General features: G+C 45.6%; 1 protein-coding gene across 6 annotated transcripts in view; it reads left to right on the top strand.

Moving 5' to 3' along the window:
* Positions 1 to 18,678: 18,678 nt before the first annotated feature.
* Positions 18,679 to 27,566, top strand: part of AKAP10 (A-kinase anchoring protein 10) — a 60,997-nt gene continuing 52,109 nt past the window's right edge. For 3 of the 6 annotated variants that reach the window (XM_032615717.1, XM_032615721.1, XM_032615718.1), the window contains exons 1-2: positions 19,258 to 19,491; positions 26,484 to 26,531. In XM_032615717.1, coding sequence (XP_032471608.1) covers positions 19,404 to 19,491; positions 26,484 to 26,531 — 136 coding nt within the window. In that variant the 5' untranslated portion in view covers positions 19,258 to 19,403. Of the gene's footprint in view, positions 18,802 to 19,219; positions 19,492 to 26,483; positions 26,532 to 27,566 lie in introns of those variants that run through there. The other 3 variants (XM_032615720.1, XM_032615719.1, XM_032615722.1) reach the window with 3 other exon arrangements.

Below are 27,566 nucleotides of genomic sequence, written 5' to 3'. Positions count from 1 at the left end.
TTTCCGTTGACCCCATTCTGAACAATGTAACACAGCACTTTTCCTCTTTTTTCTTTACCCCTTCTCCTTCTCTGCACTCAATGTCAAATGATTTCATTTTTCTTTAGTGTTTTTTTTCATTAAATATGTTTATACATACCTCTGTTACTTGATTTTTTAATCAGTTTTAAATGAGATATTTCAATCCCTGTGTATAACAGATGAGGAAACCAGTGAGTTTAAGTGCCCCCTCTTTTCTTTCCCTTTACATCCCTATTTTTGTGAATTCTACCATTCCCACATTACTGGGTTTGTAAAATCATCCGTTCTGCTGTGACCATAATTCCCACATTTGTTTCGTCCCAGTCCTACAGTTAAACAGGTTCAGAATCCCTTTCACCAAAGCGTTTCCCCTGGATCATTTCGTTTTAGATTTCACCTTGTGATCTCATCTTGTGAAGATCCTGCTTCAGTAGTTTCTTCAAGAAGAATTTATGGAAATGATAGTCTCTGATGAGCTTTTCATGTTCAAAAATGTTTGTTGCCTTTATCCTGAAAAAGAGTTTGACAGACTATAAAATTCTTGGGTGACATATTTTTTCTTGAGGATGTAGATATTGCTTCCTTATCTCCTAGCACTGAATGTTGCCATAAAGGTCTGAAACCAGCCTGACTTCTTTTTCCTTATATGTGATTTAATTGCCTTGCTGCCCCTATGAAATCCATAAACCTCATTGTTGTACATTTTGGAGTTATCCTTCTGTGCCTGTGTTTCCTGGGACAGAGTGGATTGACTCTATGGATTCAGCTCTTCTTTTTATCTGATCATTTTTCTTAAATCTTTAAATATTTGTTTTAATACTTTATTTCAGTCTAATTCCTGGGTGCACAAGCACCCTTTTCCCGTTGTTCCTGGAAAGTGCCAAGGTCTGCCCTCACCTTGGTAGTAAACTTGGCTGGCTCTTCCCAAGAGATCCAGGTTCCTCCTGTTTGACATCTGTCAACCCTCACCTCTTTTGGAATTAACACCTGTCTCCTAGCTTTATTAAAAATGGTGTTTCTGCTTCTGTCTCATATTCCTCCTTACTCTTGCATAATTTCTGAAAGAGGACTGGGAAATTCCAACTTTATTTCACCATGTCTAAGCCAGATCCAGTTTCGACCCTTTCTCAGCCCCTTCTATTATTTTAATTTCACCTGTGTCAGGGGACCATATCGTTGACTGTCCAAACCTGGATACTATGAGCGTGAAAGAGGGTGATATTAACGTGATGCTGGGACTCGCATTGTAACCTGGGATTATCTCTGGGAAAGCGAGAGGTGTGGCCACGCTTCCTATGGGGTGCTTGTCTTTGGATTGTCGAGTTTGGAGTTTCCATGTGCAGACCTATTTCAGCTGAACAGCCTTGCTCCCTCCCTGCCTGGCACAGTTACAGGTCCCAGCACCGGCCCTGTGGGACCCGCAGTCCAGACCCCCAGTCCAGTTGTTAGCTGGGGTATTAAAGGTACTGCAGATCCCCTCACCAAACCAGAGGCTGGCTTAGCTCAGTCCCCGGTCCCTGAATGGCTGCTTCACAAACTGTAACCCTGGACAGGTATGGGCTGCAGCTTTTTTTAGCACCATTTCAGGAGCCAGGAATCCCCTCTCAGGCCCTACAGCCCCATCTCTCATGAGGCCGTTTCAGTTCTTATTGCCCACGAGTCGAGCCCCCAGCCTCCACTGCCTGATTTCAGACGGGGGCCCAGCAGTCCAGCGGCTCCAAGCCCGCAGCCCACTTTGCATCTCTGCCCCCCTCTAGTCCATGGAGATGCGTCAATGTCTTTGAGCCTGGATACATGCTTAAATTTTGTTATTTTTATATTTCTTTGCTATATTTGAGGGATGAGTTTACAGTGCTATATTAAATAGAAATAGCTATGTGATTTCTACTTTGGGAAATATTCCATTCATAAATATTAGGCCACAAAGAAAAAAATCTCAAAAAGTTCCAAAATCAACAATCACACTGACCCTAATGCAATAAAATTAGAAATTAACCACAACATGATGTTACAAAAATGATTCAGGTCAGGGAGGAAAAAGGAAATGAACATTAAAATTATCCACTCTCTACAGAAATAACCGGCAACATGAGAGTTATATGTCAAAGCCTGGGGGAGGTTGACAAAGGAGGACTCAGGAAAATTGATCACCGTATGTGAATTTATTTGAAAACAAGAAAAACAAACCCTAAAAATAAAGGAATCAAGTTGTTTCAACTCTAGAAGCTAGAAGACTGTAAGTGGAAGAAGAGGATTAATAAGAGTAAAGGCAGAAAATGTTTGACCTGGTAATAAAACAAAATACTGGTCCTGTACCTCTACACTCCTACACCCAATGCCCAATTTTCAGTTCTTTCCTTTTTCTTTTTTTAGGTCCTAGTCATTAAAAAAAATTTTATTGAAGTACAGTTGATTTACAATGTTGTGTTAATTTCCGCTGTACAGCAAAGTGATTGTTATACATATATATATATATATTCTTTTTCATATTCTTTTCCATATAAACAGCAAACATTGGCAAGCTCAAATTTACACCCATTCAGCCGAGTGCAGAGAAAGATGCCCAGCCCTGCTGACCGGTTTTGCTTCAAAATTCAAGGTCCCTCAGCCCTCGGCATTCCCCAGAAACCCAACTGTGTTTCTCTCCCTCTTCCTCTCCCAGAAAGCTATTTCCTTCCTTCTCCGTCCTCAGACCTCCAGCACTTCCTTCTCCTTCCTCAGCCTCAGCTGCTGACCTTGCTGAGAACAGGACGCATCCAAGGGGAAACTTCCATGTCCTGCACATCTCTGTACACCTGCGTCCAGACAGGCCTCCCCACCGGTGGGGATGGATGAACAGTCTTGGGTCCCGCCTCGGTCCTCCCCGCCCCAATCCCCGCTCCGGTGCACCTCCCACCCGGCACTTCCTCCTCACTCTGCTACTTCATCAGCTCCCTGCTCTCCCAACAGCACATCTTTCTCCCGTCTGATAAATATTCTTTTTCTTTCTTTCTTTCTTTTTTTTTTTTTGGTTAAATATTCTTTTAACCTCACCCCTCTCTCCAGCTACTATCCCACAAGTTTCTTTCCATTCCCAGAAAACTTCCTCCGATGATCTGTCTGATGTGCTGACTGTGTCTCTGTGTCTGATGTGATGACTGTGTCTCTCTTCCCCTTCTCCTGCGAGCCCCCTCCCACCAGACTTTTGTCCCAGGCCCTCCAAGAAATACTCTGGTGGAGGTCATCAAAGACCTCTACACTCCTACACCCAATGCCCAAATGCCCAATTTTCAGTTCCTTTTTTTTTTTTTTAGGTCCTAGTCATTAAAAAAAAATTTATTGAAGTACAGTTGATTTACAATGTTGTATTAATTTCTGCTGTACAGCAAAGTGATTCAGTTATACATATATATATGCATTAGTTTTCATATTCTTTTCCATTATGGTTTATCACAGGATATTGAATATAGTTCCCTGTGCTATACAGTAGGACCTTGTTGTTTATCCATCCTGTATATAATAGTTTGCATCTACTAATCCCGAACTCCCAATCCATTCCTCCTCCACCCCCTTCCCCCTTGGCAACCACAAGTCTGTTCTCTATGTCTGTGAGTCTGTTTCTGTTTTGCAGATAACTTCATTGTGTCATATTTTAGATTCCACATATAAGTGGTATCGTATGGTATTTGTCTTTCTCCTTCTGACTTACTTCACTTAGTATGATAATCTCTAGTTGCATCTGTGTTGCTCCAAATGGCATTATTTCATTCTTTTTTATGGCTGAGTAGTATACCATTGTATATATATATGTACCACATCTGTATTCATTCCTCTGTTGATGGACATTTTAGGTTGTTTCCATGTCTTGGCTATTGTGAATAGTGCTGCTATGAACATACGGGTGCATGTGTCTTTCTGAATTAGCGTTTTCTCCAGATATATCCCCAGGAGTGGAATTGCTGGATCATATGGCATCTCTAGTTTTAGTTTTTTGAGGAACCTTCATACTGTTTTCCATAGTGGCTGCAGCAATTTACATTCCCACCAACAGCGTGGGAGGGTTCCCTTCTCTCCACACCCTCTCCAGCATTCGTTATTTGTAGACTTTTTATTTGTAGCCATTCTGACCAGTGTGAGGTGGTACCTCACTGCACTTTTGATTTTCATTTCCCTAATAATTAGTGATACTGAGCATCTTTCCATGTGCCTCTTGGCCATCTGTTGTTAAGTCTGCTTTGGAGAAATGTCTGTTTAGGTCTTCTGACCATTCTCCAGTTGGGTTGTTTGGTTTTTTGTTGTCCAATTTTCAGTTCTTAATTCTACCTGACCTTTCAGCAGCATCTGACCCAGCCCATCGCTTCCTCCTCTTGGTAATACTTTTCTCAGCCACACTCTTCGGGTTGTCCTTCTCCTTCTGGATGGACCTTCTCAGTCTCCTTTGCTGGTTCGTCCTCATCTTCCCACTCTCTTGACCTTGGAGTGCCCCTGAGTGCAGTCCTTAGACCACCACTACACTCACTCCCTTCGTGAGCTCACCCTGTCTCAGGGCTTTAAATGCCATCTATATACCAGGGACTCCCACATTTTTATCTCCTGCTGGGAGTTCTCTGAGCTCCATCCTCATATATCCAACTGCAATCCTCAGCATCTCAAATGCAATTTGCTCAAAAGTTAACACCTACTTTTCTCTTCAAACTTGCTTTTCCTGAAGCCTTTCATATCTTAGTTAATGTCAAATCTAGCCTCCAGACGAAAAATGTTGAAGTCATACTTACTCTTCTCTCTTACACACCATACCCAATCTTTCTGTAAATCCGGTTGGCCCAATTTTTAAATCTATTCCTAAATCAATGAATTCTCATCATCTGCCCTGTGACCACCTGGTCCAAGCCACCTTCCCCTCTTACCAGGTGGTCACAGGGCACTTTAATATATTTAGCTGAAAGAGCTGAAAGAAGCTCCAGGTTTGGGTTCCCTACTTGGCATAAAAAAAACAACGTGATAAGAAAATTCAGAAACCAGAAGTGCATTTGAGGGTTTTGCTGCCACCTAGAGGACTGATGTAGTACTGAACTAGGCACCCTGAAATGCAGAGCCCCAAAGAGTAGGCTGCTTTTCACAGAATACAGCAGAATTATTTGGAGCTTTGAATAAGAACTTTTAGATGTTTTATGCAGGGATTCATAACACTTTGGATCATGGGCTCATGTTAAGATGTGATGAAACAATGAACACTCCAGATAAATGCACAAACCAATCCCACACATTTCCAGGGATCCTGGGACCCCCCAAGACCATAGCCAGGTTCAGTCTCCAGTTAAGAACCTCTATGTTACATGGGAATTCACTACAACTTCAGAATTCAAATTCAATTCAATTTCAAATATAAATACACTTTTTTCATATGGAGGCATATTCCTGCATGTGACATTAGCTGCATATACACAGGGAGCCATTGCAGGAATGAAGATATTTCTGGGTCTACAGTTGGGATTAAATGAATGGCCAAGGCTGAGAGCGCTGGTTTTGGGGTCAGACAGCTACATTCTGAATCTGGGTTCTTCCACTGAGGCAGAATCTGTCAGTTGCCCCTAATACCCATCCTTACCCTCTGATATGGAACGAGAACCCCCAACTATATGAAATGTGTTGTTTCAGAAGAAACAAGGCTCTAGGTCCAGACCCAGTGTTGACCCTCAACACAACAGGATGTTGACCCTGCTTTGTTCTGAGCCCATCAAAACACGGCTCTGTCTAGATGTCACCAACACGCCACCCTTCCCGCAAATCCCAGAATAACTATGCTGTCCCTCGTTTGCTGAGTCCTCCCCGTGGGTGCTCAAGTGTGCAGTCCCTCCTTGCAGGAGGTAATGGCCTGATTTTGTCGGATGGCAGGTTCGTCCCTGGGGGCTTGAGCTGCCTGGGCCATGACCGTGTGCCTGACACATCTCTGCTTCTGGGCTTTGTCCCCAGTAGACTCTGCAATATTTATGTTGTGTGATGCTGGGAGCATGTGGGTTTGTGCTCCCTTCTCACGACCGTCGTCTGAAACCTGCCCAGGGATTTCCTCCTCGGCTTCCTCGAGTCCCGCTGCTCTGCAGGTGTTTCTCCCCTCACACCCCTCGGCCACAGTTTCCACTCTCAGAACACTTAGAACAGAGACTCCCTCTGCAACCCCAAGAGCAGCCGTATCCTTCTCTCCCACCCCCTCCAGACTGGGTGATCATAGCACCTGGCAGCCTATGTAAATGAGCCACTGGAGCAGGTGGACTCCTCCCTCTGGAGCTGTGCCATGGCAGCACTGCTGGTACCTGCACAGGAGGGGTGACATTCCAGGAGCCGGAGCACGAATCTCAGGGGGACGGGATGGTAATCAAGCAGGCAGCCAAAGGTTGGTAGAGTGAAGCCACCAGACCTTCCTGACCTTCCTCCAAAACAGGGCACCTGTATTGATGGTCCCTTCCTGGGGGCCATGGTCTCTGCCCCCAGTTGTCCTGAATTCCTGTGAGTGTTCTGATGAGGTCCTTTTCATACCCCAGGGCCTAGAACAGGGCCTAGACATTCAACATAAATAAATAACAAAAGCTGGCTTCCCTGGTGGCACAGTGGTTGACAGTCTGCCTGCCAATGCAGGGGACATGGGTTTGAGCCCTGGCCTGGAAAGATCCTACATGCTGCAGAGCAACTAAGCCCGTGCGCCACAACTACTGAGCCTGCGCTCTAGAGCCCGTGGGCCACAACTACTGAGCCTGCGAGCCACAACTACTGAAGCCCGTGCGCTTAGAGCCCGTGCTCCAAAGCAAGACAAGCCACTGCAATGAGAAGCCCACGCACCACAACGAAGAGTAGCCCCCGCTCGCCGCAACCAGAGAAAGCCCACACGCAGCAACGAAGACCCAACCCAGCCAAGAATAAATAAAATAAATAGATTTATAAAAATAAATAAATAACGAAAACAATAGAACCATTGCGACAGTAACAGCTGTAGCAGCTGCTACCTGTCGAGTGACTTCTATAGGCTCAACTCTGTTCTAGGCACTTCCAATACAGTATCTTTATTTTTTAAATTAATTTTTATTGGAGTATGGTTACTTTACAATGTTTTGTTAGTTTCTACTGTACAGCAAAGTGAATCAGCTACACAGATACATATATCCCCTCTTTTTTTGGATTTTCCCATTTAGGTCACCACAGAGCATTGAGTTCCCTGAGCTATACAGTAGGTTCTCATTAGTCATCTATTCCAATATATTATCCTTAACTGAACAACCACCCCCAAGAGGTAGGCGATATTTCCATTTTACAGATGCCACTCATCAACGGTAAGTACTTTACGCAAGAACAAATATTGGGTTGGGGTAGATATCCAAATCACTGTTCCCAGACCTACATTCTTTCTGATAAGACATAACACTCAGGAACGGAATATTTAGGAACCGGTGGAGTCAGTCTTCCTGGATAACCCGGTGGAGACAACGGTTAAGAGATGGACTCACCTAGTCCGGCAGCTGTGGTGAGGAAACACCAGACAGGAAATCCTCATTGGCCCCGTACACACAGACCATCCCCAGAACAGGGCCTCCCTCTTTCTGGGATATGGCCTCACCATCCCTCTTCTCCTCTCACACTGGGAGGGGGACAACTCCGGTCTTGCCAGCTCCCTCGTGGCACAATTAGCCAGACGGGTTCCAGAAGCCTGTGCAAAGAGGGTTTGTACAAGACCCAGCTGCTAGCTGTTTTCTCTGCTTGGCTACAGGGTCGACTTGTCTGACAACACCGAGGGCAAGGCTCAGTTTCTCTACACATTCATCTGTTATAAAAAATTCTTACGAACATCTGTGCCCAAAAGCACGTGCAGGCTTGAGTAGTCTTTGGATGGAAAGTTCATCCTTCAGCACCTCGGTCTGAGGAATCCCAGTTCGGGCAGGTTCTGGCCTCTGCTTGTGGCTCTGCTCGGCTTACAGACAAAAGTTGTCTGGGGACATCTGCGTTTCTGCTGCAGACCCGGGTATCACACTTGCTTTCTGAGTCCCCTAAGTCAGAGCAAAGAGAATCAGGAACTGAAAATCATTCAGCCACTTCACATTCTCAAAAAGACACCTGTGTGAAACCTGGTTATTATTTTCAAATGAAATGAGTCATCAGATTTGACAAACCAACCCTTTACGCAGCATGGCACAAAGAAAGAGGGCTTTAGAGGCAGAGGAAACCGTGTTCCAATCCTGGGCTCTGCCTTTTTAGCTGAAACGTTTTAGGCAATTCATTTGCCCTCTCTGAAGACTCATTCGCTCATTTGCAAAATGAGGCAAATAATAACACCTAAGATCTCAAGCTGCTGTGAGAATTAAATGCACCATTACTTTAATCAAATAAAAAGTCCCTTGGACAATATCTGGCATTCAGTACGCACTCAGCAAATGTTAGTCTCTCATCTCTAGCTTTTCGTCTAGATACTGAGCATCTCAAGATGGATCCCCATAGTAACAGAATATGGGAGAGATGCCACCCAAATTCATTTTAAATGAATGAGTTTGATGGTATTGTACACAGGCAATGAAAGGAGGGGACAAGAGGACCGACGATAAAGGTTCGGGCTCGCTAGTCTCCTTTTGGGGGAAGGGAGACAAAACAATTTGTGGTTAAATGTCCAGCCTACACCCTAGTCACTAGAATCAGGCAGACTGGTTAAATCAGTGCCCACCTGAGACTCTTTTTCATCTGCAAAATGAGACCTCTTATGGGAATTAAGTTTTCTAAAAGTATGTCTGGTAGGTGCTCAAAAATGATAGCTGAAAGATGGATAGACCTAGAGATTATCATATGAAGCAAAGTATGTCAGAGAAAGACAAATATCATATGATATCACTTATCTGTGGAATCTAAAGAAAATGATACAAATGAACTTATTTACAAAACAGAAATAGACTCACAGACAAAGAAAACAAACTTATGGTTACCAAAGGTGATAGCAGGGGAGGGGGGGAGATCAATTAGGAATTTGGAATTAATATATACACACTACTATATATAAAATAGGTAAACAACAAGGACCTACTGTGTAGCACAGGGAACTATACTCAATATCTTGTAAAAACCTGTAAGGGAAAAGACCCTGAAAAAGAATATATATAACCGAATCACTTTGCTGTATGTTTGACACCAACACAACATTGCCAACTAACTGTACTGCAATTAAAAAATGATAGCTGAAATTCTCACCTTAAATTAGCATGTTAAAGACATGGGCAGTCAAACCTCCAGGTTTCACAGATGCCCTAGAATCCGTGAACCTTTGCGACCCTACAAACCCATTCCCTCGGGGCACTCCTGGCTGCTCTGAACTTGCCGGTCTGGGGTGGGGTGGTGGGCGGGAGTGTGAAGCGCGTGGTGTTTGCCCACTGCTTCCTCTGATCCCTGACTTGGGCCATTCCGGACCTTCTCGGTCTCAGCTGGCTCTACTGCCAGCTCTGCACTGGCTCCGGACGGCATCGCTCAGGGGTAACCGGACAGAACCTCACCTCCCGCCCCGCGCTGTGCCTCCCGCCCCAGCTCCGGGGCTCCCATACTGCGCGCCCTGAGATCTGTACCCCAGCGCTGAAGCGCAGGAGACTCGACGCCCTGTGGGGTGACTCCCCGACGAGTGCGGGCTGGGAGCCGGTGGGCGCAGTTTGTACACTTCCCCCGGACGCAGTCCCACGGACCCGGCGGTCCTGCCCACTCACGGGCAGCCCACTCGGTAACACCGGCTCCCACTGGCTCCGCCCCCTTCCCCGCTTCCCTCCCCCCGTGAAGGCACCCTGAATGCAGCCCTGCTGGGAGCCCTCTGCTGCAGGCTTTGCTTTCTGTGGTTGAAATTTGGGAGCTAGGATGCTCACCAGTATAACAGCAATTAGAGCACTGTTATAAGCAACGAGGTCCTACTGTATAGCACAGGGACCTATATTCAATATCCTGAGATAAAACCATCATGGAAAAGAATATTTTTAAAATGTATATATGTACAACTGAATCACTTTGCTGTACAGCAGAAATTAACACAACATTGTAAATCAACTAGACTTCAATTAAAAAAAAAAAAGGCACTGTTGCTGGTGGGGAGTGGAGGAGCCAGTCGCCGCCAGCGAGCAGGGAGCCCCATGCAGCAAGATTACTCAGGCTCTCACCTGTGGCCACAGGTGTAGCTGAGGCACTTAGCGTCCCGGGGCAGCAATACCTGTAATGACCATGCGGTGGCCTGGATGCCAGTTGAAAAATGGAAGGGGTGGGGGGCTCAGGGTGGCTAATTGCCAACTCGGGTCACACCGTGAAAGCCACCGACCCCTTGTAAGGAACAATTGCAGGACGGACTCTGCTGCAGGGCAGGCCCACGGTCTAACTGCAGGAGTGGCAGAGCTGAAAAAGAGTGCATGGTCCCAATGGGACCCCACCTGATGGGCAGGCGTGGAATCCGACCTGTGAAATGGGGGCATTTGAGAGGATACCCCTGAGCAGCTGAACCTGCAGACTCCTCGAGCCCCCTCTCCTCTCCAGAGGAGGTGGGACCACGACCTCAGGGGAGGCAGGTGCTCTGCAAGATGCCTCTGGTTCTGCTGGAGATCTGCCCTCCACTCCTGATGGCCTCAAAGCAAACAGCCAAGGCCAGGTCTCCGCACAGCCATCCCCTCTCTGATGAGAGGAAACAGCTCACGTGCCAAAGGACTCGTGGGGGCCACTGCACCTGGGCAGAGACCGGGGTCACACGGGAGGGTTTTGAAGCTCTCGGACTGGGGAACAGGTGGAATATAAGCCTGGATAAGGGGAGTGTTTTCCCCCTTGGGGGCCTTTGTCTGAAAGTCAAGATCCAGTGATACAGCAAGAACACCCAGGGCTGTTCCAAATAGACTGCTGGGATGGAACTTGGCCTAGAGAAATGGGGACTGACATAGTCTTGAGGAAAGGTGAGAAGGGCTAAGGAGGTGGAAATGTTGGAATTGATTTACTGTGTAAGAAGGACACAGCCTCTATTAAGGCCACTGGCCTGAGATGCTTAATGGTGGCAGTGCTCTGTCGGCTAGTGTGGCCAGTGAGAGGTGGCCATGAACGGGAAGAGGAGGCCAGGTGACTGCACTGAAATATCAAAGGAAGGCGAGTGTAATTATTGTGCCAGAAAACTAGGCTGGACCAGCTCTCAGGGCTCCTTAACCCACAGGGATCTGGGGCAGTGGCTATTGGGTCACTAGTGGGTCACTGTGTCCCTAGTGGGGAGAAAGATGGACAACCAACTAGGACACGCTGACTTATATAATTTAAAAATAATCAAGAGCTCATGAGCAGAAGGCTGATGTCAGCTGTCCTAATGGAAAATCACGTTCCGTCCCAAGTTTCCAGGTATAAGTCAGTTCACAGGCCCAGCACTCATTGTTTGATAGGGAAGTCAGCTCTCCTTAAGGAAGGTCCTGCAACACCACCACACCTATATATAGCAAATATTTCCCCAATCATCCCCCCAGAGAGACTTGAGGTCATTTTCCAGGGTATCTATGCACCAGGGAAGGGAGAACACCAGAATTTTCAAGGACTTTGTGATATGGGATCTGTGATAAGACTGACTGAAACCCAAAAACTCAAAACGTCACATGCTCCTGTGTTTAGAATGAAGGCCTATGGAGGTCAGATGATAACTAGTCCTAGCTCCGGTTTAGCTGACAGTGGGCCTAGGGAGTCTTCAGACCCACCCTGTGGTTATTTCCTCAGCCCCCAAGTGGGAACTAGAGTAACACAGCAGACACTCTCTGTCCCTGGCCCACATCGCCTGGGCACTGAAACCTGACAGCTTTACTGCAAACACCTGTGACTCTTTGTGTGTGGTCTTCCTTTAGCAGCTGGCCTGTGCCTGGAGCAGGTTGGACATGCCAGAGGGCTGACAATCCTAGGTGAGAGAGGTGGGGAGTCAGAATGTCCTGTGTCCTGCCAGAGGCTCCATCAGCTGACTGTGTTTCCTGGGAAGTCCCAGAGGTCACTCCCTTCTCTGAAACAAGAAGGAATGAATTAGTGAGAAGGCCACTGGGTCATGAGAACCTGAATGGTGGCCCAGGACTTAGGGGAGGAGATGCTGCTATGGAACTGTGCTCCCTACTGTCAAGGGTCATAACAGGACTCCAGGATAGCAGAGCCCACGTGACAGCCCTAAACTGTCAGAGACGTGGTGAATATAACTGCCACACCCAAGGTGGGAAAGGTGCCAGAGGGTGACTTGACCCTCAGGATACGTGGAATGGCTGATCTAAGGATGATTATGTCCCTGGAGGGAGATTGATGGGCAGTGTCATGGACTGAATGTTTGGGTCCACCCAAGTTCACATGTTGAAATCCTAACCCCCAGTGTGATGCTATCAGGAGATAGGGACTTTGGGGGTGACTGGGATCAGTGCCTCTGTAAAGAAGACCCCAGAGAGATCTCTTGTGCCATCTGCCTTGTAAGGGCACAGAGAGAAGACAGCCATTTATGAATCAGGAATTGGGCTCTCACAAGACACCAAATCTGCAAGGAAAAAATGAAAGTTCACTGGAGGAAACGAAAAGTCCCAATGATGACAGCTTCTCATTGGCTGAGCTGTGGTGTGGTGTTTTCCATTGGCTGGGCTTGTTGCTGGGTGAGAAGAAAGCCTTCCTTCCACCCTCTGTGGTAGTAGAGCAGTGGCACTTCCTGTTCAGGGGTGTAAGGTACCTCTCTCCATCTCCCCGTCAGTAACTGATGTCTTTCTGTTGGGGTAATTAATGGTGAGGGGTAGGGTGGGAGACCTCCCTCTACAGGCCTTCTCAACTCCAATTTTAGTTGAGGTTTCCTTTTATTAATTATTAATTTTCACAGTAACCACACTAAAAAAAGTTCAAAAAGCAACAAGCGAAGTTAATAATACCTGTATTTACTTAGCCCAACATATCTAAAATATTATCTTTTCAATATGAAATCAATATAAAATATTAGTGAGCTGTGTTAAATTATTTTTTCATGCCAAGTCTTTGGTATCTGGTGTATATTTTACACATACAGCCCATCTTAATTCAATTACCCACATTTCAAGTGCTGAAAAGCTACATGTATCTAGTGGCTACCATGTTGGACAGTGCAGGTCTGAAGAATCCTTCACCATCTGGACGTTCTGCAGAACGTGACACTGGGGCACTATATTGATGACATCATGTTACCTAGACCCAGTGAGCAAAAAACAGCAGGTATTCTAGATGCCCTGGTAAGACACATACATGCCAGAAGGTGGGATATAAGCCCTACAGAGATTCAGGGGCCTGCCACGTTGGTGAAAATTTTAAACCTGTTAGATGTTTGTGTAGAAAACAATTTAACTTGCCCAAAGGGGAGTGTGGCCTTAGCCATGGGCTGCAGGAAAGTTATCTCTTGCCCTTGGAATGTCATGTCTGATAGGAGTGTTTTGTTTTGTTTGACCTTGGGCCAGCCATATAATAACAATGCGGATTTGGGATGGGGGCTTTGGGTCATGCGACATCTATCGGTGTGACCCCTTGAGGGCCAGGAGACTGAGATCAGCCACAAGGGCAGTTAACCATGCTTATTTGATGGCGCCCTGCCCCGCCCCAAAATATCTTTACACACACGGAGGCTTGGGTAAGCTCCCCTGGTTGGCAATCCTCCATGAATACCGTTACAAATCAATGCCTGGAAGTAATGCTGTCCAGACTCCACGGGGAGAGGACAACTGGGAACTCTGTGTTTGGCACCTCCCTGGATTCTGCCCTTGGTATTTCTTCCTTAGGCTGATTCTAATCTGTATCCTTTAGCAGTAACAAGCTATAACTGTGAGTATATAACAGCTCTCAGTGAGTTTTGCAAGTCCTTCTGGCAAATTATCAAACCTAAGGGTGGTCTTGGGGCCCCCCAAACTTGTATTTGGTGTCATAAATTAGGGTGATCTTATGTGGACTGTGCCCCCTCACTTCACAGTTGGTTACTTTCACAATGTTATTAAATGTTTATTTACAATTATCTATATATTTACCACTTTCTTTGCTCTTTATAATGGTTTGCTTATCGGACTTTCCATCTGACATCACTTTCTTTTGGCCTGTAGCAAATTCTTTAGAGTATCCTTTAGTAAGTTCGGCTGGTGACAATTTTTTCCTGTTTTTGTCTGAAAATGTCTTATTTTGTGTCATCTTTGAAATATATTTTTGATGAGGTTTGTAGTTACTTTTACCAGCACATTGAAGATTTAATTCCACAGTCTTCTGGCTTCCATTGTAGCTGTTGAAAAAACTCAGCAGCCAAAGTGTCATTCCTTTGAAGGTAATCTATTTCCCCCACCTCAGCAATGTTCGATAATTTTTCTTTGTTTCCTCAAGTTTCATTATTAATAATCTAGGTGTGTATTTCTTTTTCTTTATTTTATGTATTTATTTATTTTTTTCGGTACGCGGCCCTCTCACTGTTGTGGCCTCTCCCGTTGCAGAGCACAGGCTCCGGATGCGCAGGCTCAGCGGCCATGGCTCACGGGCCCAGCCGCTCCGCGGCATGTGGGATCTTCCCGGACCGGGGCACGAACCCGTGTCCCCTGCATCGGCAGGCGGACTCTCAACCACTGTGCCACCAGGGAAGCCCATCTTTTTCTTTATTTTTGTGAGGAGTTCATAATCCCTCCTGAACTGGTAGGTTGGTTTTTGTCATCACTTCAGGACAATTATCAGCCATTAATTTTTCAAATATTTCCTCTGCTACATTCTCTCTCTTCTCCTCTTCTGGGACTTTGATCAAACATATGGTAAACTTTCTCACTGTATTCTCTATTTCTCTAAACTTCACTACGTGCTTCATTCTGGATATTTTCTTCTGACTCATCTTTTCACAAATTCTCTCTTTAGCTGTAACTCAGTTTACAGATCTATCTAGTTATTTTGTGTTTCAGTTCTAGAATATCTAGTTGCTTCCTTTTCGTATATACTCTGTCAGTTCTTATAGTTTCCAGTTCTCTACCCAAATTTCCAGTTCTCTGCCCAAATTTCCAGTTGTTTTTTATATCCTTGACCATAGTAAGCAGCATTATGTTAAAATCTATCTCCAATAATTCCACTACCTGGCGCTCTGGTGTGACTATTCTATTACCTGCCACTTCTCTTGGCTCTTGTTCCTGACATGTTATCTCTTCATGTGTCTGATATCTGTGATTGTGTGTTAGGCATTGTTTTTGAAAAATTGTTTGTGGAAATAATTTGAGAATTTGAATGTTAGTATCTTATTCCAAGAGGATTTGCATTGGCTTCTATCAGGCACCTGGATCACTAGCAATCAGGATTTTCTTAATTTACTGTTAGGGATTAAGGTTTCCTGAGTCACACAGATGACTTGAAGCTGGGTTGCATCCTGGCAAGGGCTGGTGTAGATTTTTCAGAACCCCAACCCAAAGCAGGCCCTGGGCTCCAACTTCTGTCCTTTTAGTCTGTGTTGCTGTCAAAAGCATCACTCAGCTTCTCAGTCTCTTTTCCATGAACAGTGGACGCTCCCTGAACAGGAGGCCCCAAACGCAGGACGTGATTCACTGGATTTTGTTTTTCTTCTCTATCTTCACCTGGTAATTCTTTATTACCTTCTTATTTCTTCAATGTCTTTTAATATTTTGTTCACCCTTTTCAGCTTTCCTCAGCAGGTGGCCGGCTGGTCCCAATTACCTGTTCCACTGTTATTAGAAGTGAAAGTCTCTGTTATGCAAATGTAAGAGATTATTATTGTTATAATTTCCTGACTACTGGTTTTGGGTTCCTTTGATGGGAAAAATGTGCGCTAAACTCCCATTTACTTGGCATGACATAGAGATTACAGAAGAAATAAATTTTGTTAAGCCCAAATTGCTTTGATTCACCTTTGATTAAAACTGAAATCAGAGGCCACAATTTTTTTAGAGATAAATTTTACAGAGCTATTGATACAAATGCTTTTGATAATGTAAAACACTGGGTTATGAATTAGCCTTTGTTAGACAGTTGAGGAGAATTTTAAGTTATACGAATATATATTCTGAATTTTGTTAAAAATCTGAGTTTTTATCTGCTTATTAAAAAGGTACAAGGAGGGCTTCCCTGGTGGCGCAGTGGTTAAGAAACTGCCTGCCAATGCACGGGGCATGGGTTTGAGACCTGGCCCAGCAAGATCCCATATGCTGCGGAGCAACTAAGTCCACGCACCACAACTACTGAAGCCGGGGCACCTAGAGCCCATGCTCTGCAACAAAAGAAGCCACAACAGGGCTTCCCTGGTGGCGCAATGGTTGAGAGTCCGCCTGCCGATGCAGGGGACACGGGTTCGTGCCCCGGTCCGGCAAGATCCCACATGCTGCGTAGCGGCTGGGCCCGTGAATCATGGCAGCTGAGCCTGCGCGTCCAGAGCTCGTGCTCCACAACGGGAGAGGCCACAACAGCGAGAGGCCCACGTACCACAAAAAAAAAAAAAAAAAGCCACAACAGTGAGAAGCCCGCGCACTGCAACGAAGAGTAGCCCCCGCTCACTGCAACTAGAGAAAGCCCGCGCACAGCAACAAAGACACAACATAGTCAAAAATAAAAACAAATAAATAAAAATTTTTAAAAAGTACAAGGAGCTTTCTTTTCCTATAATACCAAACAATTTGTTTGAATAGTTTCCTTGATGTTATGAATGTTTGATATAGAAAACTAACGTGTTCGAATATTTGTTGTGGAACACCATTCATTTGATTTGTAAATCGTATTTGTCGTAGGAGATTAATTTTATTCACTGGCTTTGTGATAATTAACTTGCTGATTTTACCTCACTGATTTGTTGTAATTAATACAACTGGTAGAAAAAGCCTGTGAGGATTCTCTTAAAATTAGGAACATAATGAAAGAAATTCCTTCTGGTAAAAACTAATTTTGTTTCACAAAAATTAAATTTGTTTTACGTGTAAATTAAAGTGGCTCTAACAAATTAACTTAGAAATGCAACGCAAAGTGTCAATTTGTCACAACTGGGTATTCAGGCTAATGGAATCTTCTTGCTTATTTTGATATTGTTGTTTTATTTTACCTCTATTCATATGTGGATCATCACATTCCAAAAGATTAAATGATAATTCTCTTAAAGCTTCCCTAAGCATATAAACTTTAACAGGTGGTGATTCAGAAGGCGTCTGCACTGCTAAATTATCTCTTATCCCCTCGTTCTTGCCCAATAAATAGACACCTCATGCTGGAACATGGGATAAATGGGAATTAGCAGCAGGTGGAGGGAAAGACAGGAGCAAGTGGTACAAGCAAATGGCCTTGAAGTCAGACTGATGGTGATTGAAATCCTGTCCCTACCCCTTACTAAGCTTTGTGATCCTGGGTAAGTTACCCTGAGCCTCGGAGTCATCAACTGTAAATTGGGGGTAATGATGGTAGCCACCTCACAAGGGCTTTTGTGGGGGAGAAGGTGAAGGATTACCTAAGATTGTGGTTATAAATCACTCAGTCCCTTGAGAGCATGTGATAAGTACTGTATAAATAATGACGGCTATTATTAGCTGACTGGGATGCATTTAGCTGTCTCGGGAATAAAGGCAGCTGCAGAATTTCTGCTAGGAGGGGCTCCGGAACAGAGATCACACTGGAAGGCGCGATAGGACCCTGCTTTTAAGTTGATTCTTTGCGTAGTTGAAGAAAAGAGGAAGGAGATTTAGAGGGACTGGAGTGCTTCCCCCCCCCCCGCACCCCTTGTGCGCTGCTCCCGTCCCGGAGATGTTCGGGGCTTGTCTTGCACTCCTCCGTCCCGTCCCATTCGTTCCAACCAATCAACCAGTCAACAAACACGAAACAGCCCTGCCAAGGGGTTGTGGACTCTGGAGAGAGGGCGCCGCACTTCTAGCTTGGAGGGTAGCCGCCCTGCGCGCAGGTCCCCGCCAGATGCCCCTTACCCCTTACACCGACCCAGTGGGAACCCACCGAGACCCACCCCAGCCCCGCTCGCCCTGGACGTCAGCCCCATCTCCCTTTCCAAGGAGCAGGGGCAGCATCCGGGGTTTCACCGGCCACAGACCGCAGAGAGTGGTCCCCCTGAGCCAGGCTGGTGTCAGCGCACTGCTGACCCGGGGAAGCCGCTCGGACCCGCTGCAGCCTCCACCGTCAGACAGGGGTCCATTCTCAGCACCTGCTCAGGTCGGGGACACACTCGGGCATCCACAGCCGCGGCCAGTCTCCTGTTCCCGCCCGGCCACACTCCCCACCCAGGGCGAGGCTTGATCTTGGCTCTGGAGCCGACTCTGAGGTCCAGGCTTCGCCTCCAGTTAGGACTTGACCTTGGGCAGGTTATGTTTGTGTGTCCGGTTTCCACCATACCAAGATCACCCCCAAGGACCATCATCAATCTGGAGGGTTTGGCACCTGCGCTCAGAGAACTTTCAATATGCATCAGCTGTGATTACCTTACATGCCCCGAACCCAGACAAATCTGTCAACCTGCTCTGTTTGTATGGTGAAAAGACCCCGGGTTCTGGTTACAGTCTCAACTGCAGTCTCAACACAGACACGCTGAATACTCTGGGACCAGTTGCCCCTTCTCTCTGGAACTCTGCTGCTCCGTCCGTCACCTGATCGACGTCAGATTTGAAAAACCCATTTATTGATCTTACAGGCTCCTCCCCGGCAGGAGCGCCCAGCTACAGGGATAACGCAATCCTGTGGGAGGGGCCCCACGGGTGGGAGGCTGGTCACTCTGCTTTAGGGGAGAGGGAGGTCAGAGGTTCATAGGAAAATGGCATTTGAACGAGGCTGGAAGGATGACCCACTGGACTCCGCCCGGTAAATAATAGCGAGGCCTTTATGTCGCCACCCTTTCAGAGCTGAGCGTTCGCAGGGATCGCGTCCTGTAGTAGGCCCACTTTCCTCCTCCACGGCTGAGGTCGCGGGGACCGCGGAGCAGAACAGAGCAGGTGGTGCCCGGAGTCCGCATCCCGGGACCTGGCCCGCATCTCGAGGCCCGCTCCGGGGTCCGCTCGCTGGGAGCGCGGGGGTGCGGCCGCTCTGGCCGCCAATGCCCTGGCCACACTTGGCCGTGGCAGGGGCCCCGCTTCCGGGAGGGTTGGCTAGTCTCGGGCAGCGCCCGCGCAGTCCCAGCCCGCGAGAGCCACGGGGTCCCGGGCCGAGCGCAGGCTGCGCGCGCGCGTCACGTGGGCGGCGCGGGCGCGTCCCGCCGCGGGCGGGGGCGGGGTCGGCGCGCGGCCTCCCGTGAAGCCCCGCGCGGGGAAGGACCGGAACTCCGGGCGGGCGGCTTGTTGTTAACATGGCGGCGGGAGCTACCGGCACGTCTCCAGGAGGCGGCGGGGCCCACACCCGGAAGACGGGTCTCTTTTCGGCCTAGCGCGGCGGCCGCTGCGGACCCGGAAGTCCGGGCCGGTTGCTGAATGAGGGGAGCCGGGCCCTCTCCGCGCCAGTCCCCCCGCGCCCTCCGCCCCGACCCGGGCCCCGCCATGTCCTTCTTCCGGCGGAAAGGTAACGAGGGGCGCGGACGGGCGCGGGGCCGGGCCTGGGGCGGCGGGTGGTGGCGAGGCCGAGGCCTCGGCGCGGAAGGACGCTCTGTGCGCCGCGCCCGCGGTCTTGCGAGAGGGAGCGGGGCCTCCGCGCGGGCGGGCGGGCGCCCAGCCGGTTCCGAAGTGTGTGCCGGGACCCGCGCGGAGTGGTGCCTTTTGCGGACATACAGCTTTTCGGGGGCGGGGTGGTGCGTGTGTGTGCGTTTGTAACCAGAAGAAGGGAATTCCTTCCGTGCTTTGTTTACGGAAGTCTCGGACTTGTCAGAATATTGAGGGGTTTATGTCAAGCAACACGTGAAAAAATTGTTTTCTTCAACTAGTGCTCTTTTCCAGTTTCCCCTTTTTTCGGGGGGTGGGGTGGGGGAGCGGGTTTCTGCTGTCCCTGAAGTGACAGTGCTTAACTTATGGCTAAAAGTCTCCTAACGAAAACGACTCCTTCATTTGATGGATTAGCAAGTTTACTAAGTCCTGGCACCCAAACTTCAGAAGCAAACTGCTTATATTTCTGATTTTCAGTAGTAGCTGACCAATTTTTGAGTAGAGGCAGCTTGATTTTGAGCCTGGGTAAGGTTGTTGGCGTTTCGTTACCTGTACGTACGTATCCAGAACGGAGAAGTGTGGGCCTTCTGGGTTGATTAGTGGTTCTTGTATCGATTCTCGTTGCTTCTGGGAAAATTTACCAGACAAAAACGGGTTTTTGGGAAAGCACTAAACTAAATCAGGGACTTAGGTTCATGTGACAGCTCTGCTACTAACTCTGTCACCTGGGACAGAAAAATGTTAACCCTCTTTCCTCTCTCACCTGAGAATTCAATGATTCCTAAAGACCCCATTCAACTCTATAAATTAAAGATTTCTTTTTAAGTACGCACAGAGTTTTAATAACTGATGCCGTGTGATGAGTGAATGAAAAGCACTCTGAATGAATGAAAGTGGTAAAATGGTACAAGGAAGCTTTATTGGTAAGGTACCTTGGTATAGTTAATAGCTCTCTAATTTGTTTGAGTGTTGGAATGGTTAGTTGTAGTGTTTTTTTCGGGGGGGGGGAGCATTCTGTGTATAATGAGGCAAATTGCATGTTGCACAATAGACTGTTGTCTCTATTCAACAAATACTTTTGAACGTCCACTGTTTGCCAGGCACTGTGCTAGGCGCTCAGTATTAAGCACTGAACAAGACAAAATCCTTATATCCGTGGAGCTTGTTGTCTGCTGGGGTAGACGGACAATAAATCTCTCTCTCTCTCTCTGTCTCCCTCTCTCTGTTTACAAATTGAATACAGTGTTATGAAAGAGCTTGAGAGAAGAAACATATTTTGGTTTGATGTTAGTCAAAGGCCTCAGCAGGTGACCTTGAAACTTAGAGCTGAAGGAACAGCAGGAGGTAACATACAGAGGCCAGGGAAGAGCATTCTAGGCACAGGGAATAACGTGTTCAGAGGCTGGGGGATAAGAGTTTGGTGCCCTTCAAGAAAGAAAAGCCCACTGTGACTCGGGCTTAGAGAGGTACACAAGGATCAGATGATTCAGAGCTTTGTAGGTCATGGTTAGGTGTTATTCCAAGTGCAGAAACAATATTACTTTTAAAATTTTAAAGAGGGGTGATTTGATCTCTTTTTATGTTTTAAAAAGATCATCCTAGATGCTTTCTGGAAACTGGATGTGGCAAGAATAGAAACTGGAGATGGTCTTATTTAGGGATCCCATCCAGTCTCTGAATACCATTTTTAAATACCACCTATCTGCTGATGACTCCCAAATTTACATCTCCAGCTTGGATTCTCTGCCCTGAATTCAGACTGTGTATCCAACCGTTGGTCCACTTTATACCTCTACCTAATAGATGTCTAATAGATAAATCTTTAGCCTACTGTATCTAAAATTTCCCCTTAGATTTAGTCCTCCTGAACCTGTACATCACTTTTTCTCATCTTAACAAATTACATTTCTGGCCTTTTAATTGCTCAGGCTAAAACTTTAATACCTTCCTGAACCTCTTTCTCTCCTACTGTATATCTGATCTGTTAGGTCTACCACAGAATATACCCAAATCCAACCATTTCTCACCATCCCTGACCATTAACACCCTGGTCTAGGGAGTCATCTCTATTTAGGTTGGGTGGTTAAGGAAGTCCTCTGAGGGGTGTCATTCAGATCTCAGCTTAAATGTCAAGAGGAAGCTGGTTTTGTGAAGATCAAGGAAGCAGGATTATTTTACTATAGGCTTCAATTTGGTTTCCCTTCTTCCATTCTTGATGCCTCTGGTGTATTCTCGAAATGCATTCTGCCACACCTCTGTTCAGATTCCCTCAGTGGCTTTCTGTACATGGCCCTCCATAATCTAGGTCCCATTTCTTCTCTGTGTTCATCTCCTGCTTTCTTTCTCCATCATTCTTCCATTTATATTGGCCTCCTTGTTGTTAAGTACATTCCCACCTCAGGGCCTTTGCACTTATTCTCTCTGCCTGAAACCTCTTCCCACAGATATGTGCCTATTTTGTCCCCCATCTTCTTCAGGTTTTTGATTAACTGACATCTTAGTGAAGCTTTCTCTGACTAGCTTGCTTAAGACTGTAGTCCCCAGACCCTGCACTCCCCTCCCGTCACACTACTTTATTTTTTCTGTAGCATTTGTCATCATCTGCTGTACTATGTGTTTTATTAGGATGGAAGATGATTTCTGTTCATGGCTGTATCCCCATGTCTAGATTAGTGCCTGGGATATAGTTAGGAAGTTAGTAAATATTTGTTGAATAATTAAAGTAGGAAGTAATAAGTGCTGTGCAGGGAATTTAAACAGTGATGTGGGAGCAGATCACCAGATGACAATTTGTGCTTGGATAGTGAGGAAAGGCTTGTCTGAGCAGATGGTATTTAAATTGAGGTCTCAATGAGGAAGGAGAGCCAGCCTTGCAAAGGTAAAAGGAACTGCATTCTGGCTGGAAAGAACTGGTAATACAAACATCCTGAGGCAGGAAAGAGCAGGGTTTGTTCAAGGACAGAAAGAAGGCTGAAATGTGCTGGGAGTGAAGGGCAATGGGGCATGTTTTAGAGATAGAGATAGCATGACTTGAGTAAATGATTGGAGTGAAGGAAAACTGGGAAAGCTTTGGAAAGCTTCGAGCTTGAGGTAGGAGGAGTCCAGAGCTCTCTTCCGGCAGTTGTGAGTTTGCAGAAACTCTTGGACATCCGTGTGGATATGTCAAGGAGGCAGTTGGATGTACAGGTCTGTAGTTCTGGGAGGGGATCAGAATTTGGTGCTAAATCTGGACTTAGAAGTATTTTGCATAAATGATGGTTAAAGACACAGGCCTAAGTGAGCTCATCTGTGGCGTACATATGGGATATGAATTAGTTGTGTTGAAAGGCTAAGGTACCGTGACAAAGAGACACTAAGTACAATGGCTCAAACAAGGTAGGCCTTTATCTCTATCTTGTGTAACTGTCCAAGTCCCTGGTCATCAGGTGGCTTTGCTTCACGATCATTCAGGCATCGTTTTCCTCCCATTGTGTTATTCCTCTTTCTCTTAGGGTATAGTCTGTGTGATCAAAGCCAGATCTTAGTCCCTTCTGTCAGCTTTCTGACTCCTGATAAGGGGAAAGAGAAGCTTTGGCCAGAAATGGCACATACCTCTTCTGTTCACACTTCATTGCTGAGGACCGAGTCATACGGTCACAGTTAATTAACTCAGGGGCTTCTGGGAAATGGAGAGAAGCTAGCCAGTTGTGTGCCAGGATACAACCCTCTTACTAGGAAGGCCAGGTAGAACCCTCTACAACCCTCTACAGTGGCCAGGTAGAATCTCCTGCCATGCTGTAGACAAGGAGAGAGCTCCGGGGTTAATCCAGCTTTTAGAAGTTGAGGAGCATGAGTCATTGGCAAAGGAGAATCGACAAGAAAACGCCAGTGATACAGGAGTACAATACCACGGGAGCTAAGAGAAGACAATATTTCAAAAAGGAGGGGCAAACGGGGAAGGGGCTGGAAGGGGCCATTGGGGTAAGGGTGGGGTGGTGGTTGTTTTTAAGATAAAAGATGCTAAGCACGTTTGTTCTAGGAAAGATCCGGTAGAGAGGGAGAAAATGATACCAAAGAGAGGTTACTTGCAAGAGTGAAGTTCTTGAGAAGACCTTAGGAGTTGGGATTAAAGCCTGGCTGTATCAAGATTTGATTAGGATACACTGCAGCTGGAGATGGCAATCGACACAACCACTTGTTTAAAAACCTTCAAACAATGCTATAACCTGTTTATGAATACATAAATAAATTAAAGAGTAAAAATGATGGAAACCATAAACATTCCATTTCTGAAATTTTTTTCTCTAGGAAGAGGGGGAATGAGTTGAGGCAGGGACTTTAGTTGTAACTGCAGTGTTTTATTTCTCTTAAAAATTCTTCTGAAACAAATATGGCATAATGTTAAGATTTGCTAAACCTGAGTGTTCCTCATATTAAGGTCTAGTCTTGCCTTTGTTTTAAATGTTTCATAATAAAATTTATTATTTCTTATAGAAGAAATAGTGCAAAATAAGATGACAGAAATAAACCGCTTTAAATATAAATAGAATAAAATCTCTATGGCTAAAAAATCTAACAAAAGTCCGTATAAAGATGGACTAAAAGATAAAGACTCAAGTTGGGTAATAAGCCAAAATGCACCTATTTACCAGAGATACAACCAAAACAAGGACGTAGAGAAACTGAAAATAAATGGATGCAAAGATGTATCAGGCAAAGTTAACTAGAAGAAAGTTTGTGTGGTAGATGAAATACTTTAAAGCATAAAATACCATTAAGGCTAAGAAGGCCTGTAAATTATGATGAAGCGAAAAGGGTACTAGGAAGATAAAACTGTGAGCTTGTTTGTACCTAAATCAGTTTCAAAAGGTATAAAACAAAATGTACAGAATTACCAGGAGAAGTCAACAAATTCGTCGTCATAGTTAGAGTTTTAAGAATGTTCTTTTTAGAAATAAAGAGCAGTAATCACAATAAAAAGAAATGGGTTAACCCAGACAATAAAAAGATGGTGATCTTCAGATTGGTTTCCTGTACTGTTTAAATGTTAAAAAGGTCATGGGAAAGTTAAAAGTAAAAGGATGGAGAAACATATCAGGGATATACAAACAGAAGGAAAGCTAGCATAGTCTTCACAACAGCACACACATGAAAAAAAGATGGAAAAGTTAAGTTTTGTGAGGGAAAGGGAACAAGAGTCATTATTCACAGATAATATGATGGCATACATAGAATATTCAAGAAAATCTAGGCTTCCTTGGTGGCACAGTGGTTGTGAACCCGCCTGCCAGTGCAGGGGACACGGGTTCGAGCCCTGGTTCAGGAAGATCCCACATGCCGTGGAGCAACTAAGCCCATGCACCACAACTACTGACCCTGTGCTCTAGAGCCCATGAGCCACAACTACTGAGCCCACGTGCCACAACTACTGAAGCCTGCGCTCCTAGAGCCCGTGCTCTGCAACAAGAGAAGCCACCGTAATGAGAAGCCCAGGCACCACAACGAAGAGTAGCCCCCACTTGCTGCAACTAGAGAAAGCCTGTGCACTGCAACAAAGACCCGACGCAGCCAAAAAAAATTAATTAGTTATTTTATAAAAAAGAAAAAACATAAGAAAAGTAAAGTGGGCTGTGTCAGATCCCGTAAGTTTCTCACTTGGCTTGAGCTACCATGCCCCTTCCTTCCTGCATGTGATCTTGCTAGTGTGTCTGCATTAGAATTTCCAGTGTTTTGTGTAATAGAGGAGAAATGGTATAATTTTTTAAAAATTTATTTTATTTATTTTTGGCTGCGTTGGGTCTTCCTTGCTGCATGTGTGCTTTCTCTAGTTGCGGAGAGTGGGGGCTACTCTTCATTGTGGTGCGTGGGCTTCTCATCGTGTTGGCTTCTCTTGTTGCGGAGCACGGGCTCTAGGCATGCAGGCATCCGTAGTTGTGGCTCGCGGGCTCTAGAGCACAGGCTCAGTAGTTGTGGCGCACGGGCTTTGTTGCTCTGTGGCATGTGGGAACTTCCCGGACCAGGGCTTGAACCCTTGTCCCCTGCATTGACAAGCAGATTCTTAACCACTGCGCCACCAGGGAAGCCCAAAATGGTATAATTTTTTAAGAGACAGTTGTTAAAGCTTGAGTAGTAGAAGTTTTAGAATGTTTGTAATTTTAGAATATTTGTATTTGATGCTGTGGCAGGGATACACAGGAAGACAGAGATGTTACACAACCAGAGAACTCTGTCTTTTTCTTCAGGTTGCATCTAGTAGTGAGTGGCACATGGTAATAATGTTAACTAGCGTCTTAAGTTTACTGTGTCCTAGCTCCTCTTGTAAGCCCTTTACAAGTACTTATGTTTTCATCCACAGCCCTATTAGGTAGTCTCCACTGTGGCTGATGGAGAACCACACTGGGCAAGTACATGTTCGGTTTTGGTATGCTGGCTGGGAGGTGCTCTTGAGATGTCCATTTACACACGTTATCTTAACCACACAGTAATTCTACAGTCCGAGTTTTTAACCAGAGGTAAAAGAGTGATTTTTTTTAGGGTCTAGCAGACCAGGGTTGAAATCCTGCCTGTTGAAATGACTCTACTAACTCATAACAGTGACCTAGTTTTGTAAATGAAGGAAGTTGAGACCCCAGAGAATTAAAGTAACTTGTCCAGCATCACATGGCTATTGAATGGCAGAGCCCAGATTTGAACCCAGGTGTTCTGACCTTGTCTCTCCTTAAGCTCTGAGCGTACTTGACCAAATGCTGTTCAAAGATCACTTCCTGAGAGAAACTTCCCCTGACAACTGCCCTGCCCCACTCCAGGGCAGCTCGCCCGATGTTGCGGAACTTTGAACACACTCACCTGTCAGAATAGAGCTGGTGTGATTTTTACAAGGTCTGGAAGGGGGTTTCTGGCTGTAGAAGTTGGTCATGGTGCTCTCTTCTGTTCCAGTGAAAGGCAAAGAGCAAGAGAAGACCTCAGATGTCAAGTCAATTAAAGGTGAGTCAGCATGTTGCAGTGATGAACTCTTTCATCCTGTTACATTCTCCCTTATTTTGCCATTAATCGTCTCTGCCTTCTTTTATAATTACTTATGACTGGGACATATTTCCCTGTTAACTTATATACTCTTCAACACCCACCATATAATAGACTTTTACTAAGCATTTATTGGTTGTCCTAGTGATTTCAGTGAACCAGTGTCGTCCTTACTAATCACGCATTTGATTATTCCCCAAAAGCAATTAGTTGACTGTATTTAAAAAAAAAAAAGCAAAAAATACTCTTTACTGAGTAGTCTGACCACTGACTTATGAAGCCTGGTTTTCTGTGGTTTATCTGGAAGTATGGATGCTTACAGTTTTCACTTCCTTATTACTTTGGATGAATGGCCTTAACCTAAAATTTATTTGGAGTCCTTTATTGGAATCAATATATTGTCCTTATTTATAGGCAAGAGCATGTTTCTTTAAGATTGTAATCTCTGCGTAGTTTTGACTGATTTCATTATGTCAGTGTACAAAAATTGAAAAGGGAAAATTATAGTGAAAATTACTTTCATGACCATTACGTACAAATTTCATAGATGTAATTTATTTACGTGAATTCTAAAGATTGCCACTTATTTAGATTTTTCTTTTAAATGTTTGTATGTTGTGTGGCTAGCATTGAGTAGTAACTCCATATGCTCCAGAGGGACACTAATCAATAACTTAGAGGTTTGTAAGATTAGGGAAGAAGTAAGGTCGCTTACAGCCTTATTTTCTGCTTATTTCTGATAATTTAAAGCCAGTTGGTTCATATTGCCTTTTTTAAGGAGAATTTGATTGATATTGGTAAAGACTTCAAGCCCTCAGCAAGCAGAGGCTTGTGAAGTCTAGCCTTGATTGCAGTAGCAGGAGGGACTTCGATGTCGGAGGCACGAGCCTCCGACAGTGTGACCTGGGGGAACTTTCCTCATTTGTACAACAAGGGGATTGGCCTACCTAACTCCTCAATCTGTCCCAGGCTAAAACACTCCATGCTTGTACTCTG

Source organism: Phocoena sinus, chromosome 20 (genome assembly GCF_008692025.1).
Source record: "Phocoena sinus isolate mPhoSin1 chromosome 20, mPhoSin1.pri, whole genome shotgun sequence".
Lineage (NCBI taxonomy): Eukaryota > Metazoa > Chordata > Mammalia > Artiodactyla > Phocoenidae > Phocoena > Phocoena sinus.
This window is presented reverse-complemented; position numbering and strand designations above follow the sequence as displayed.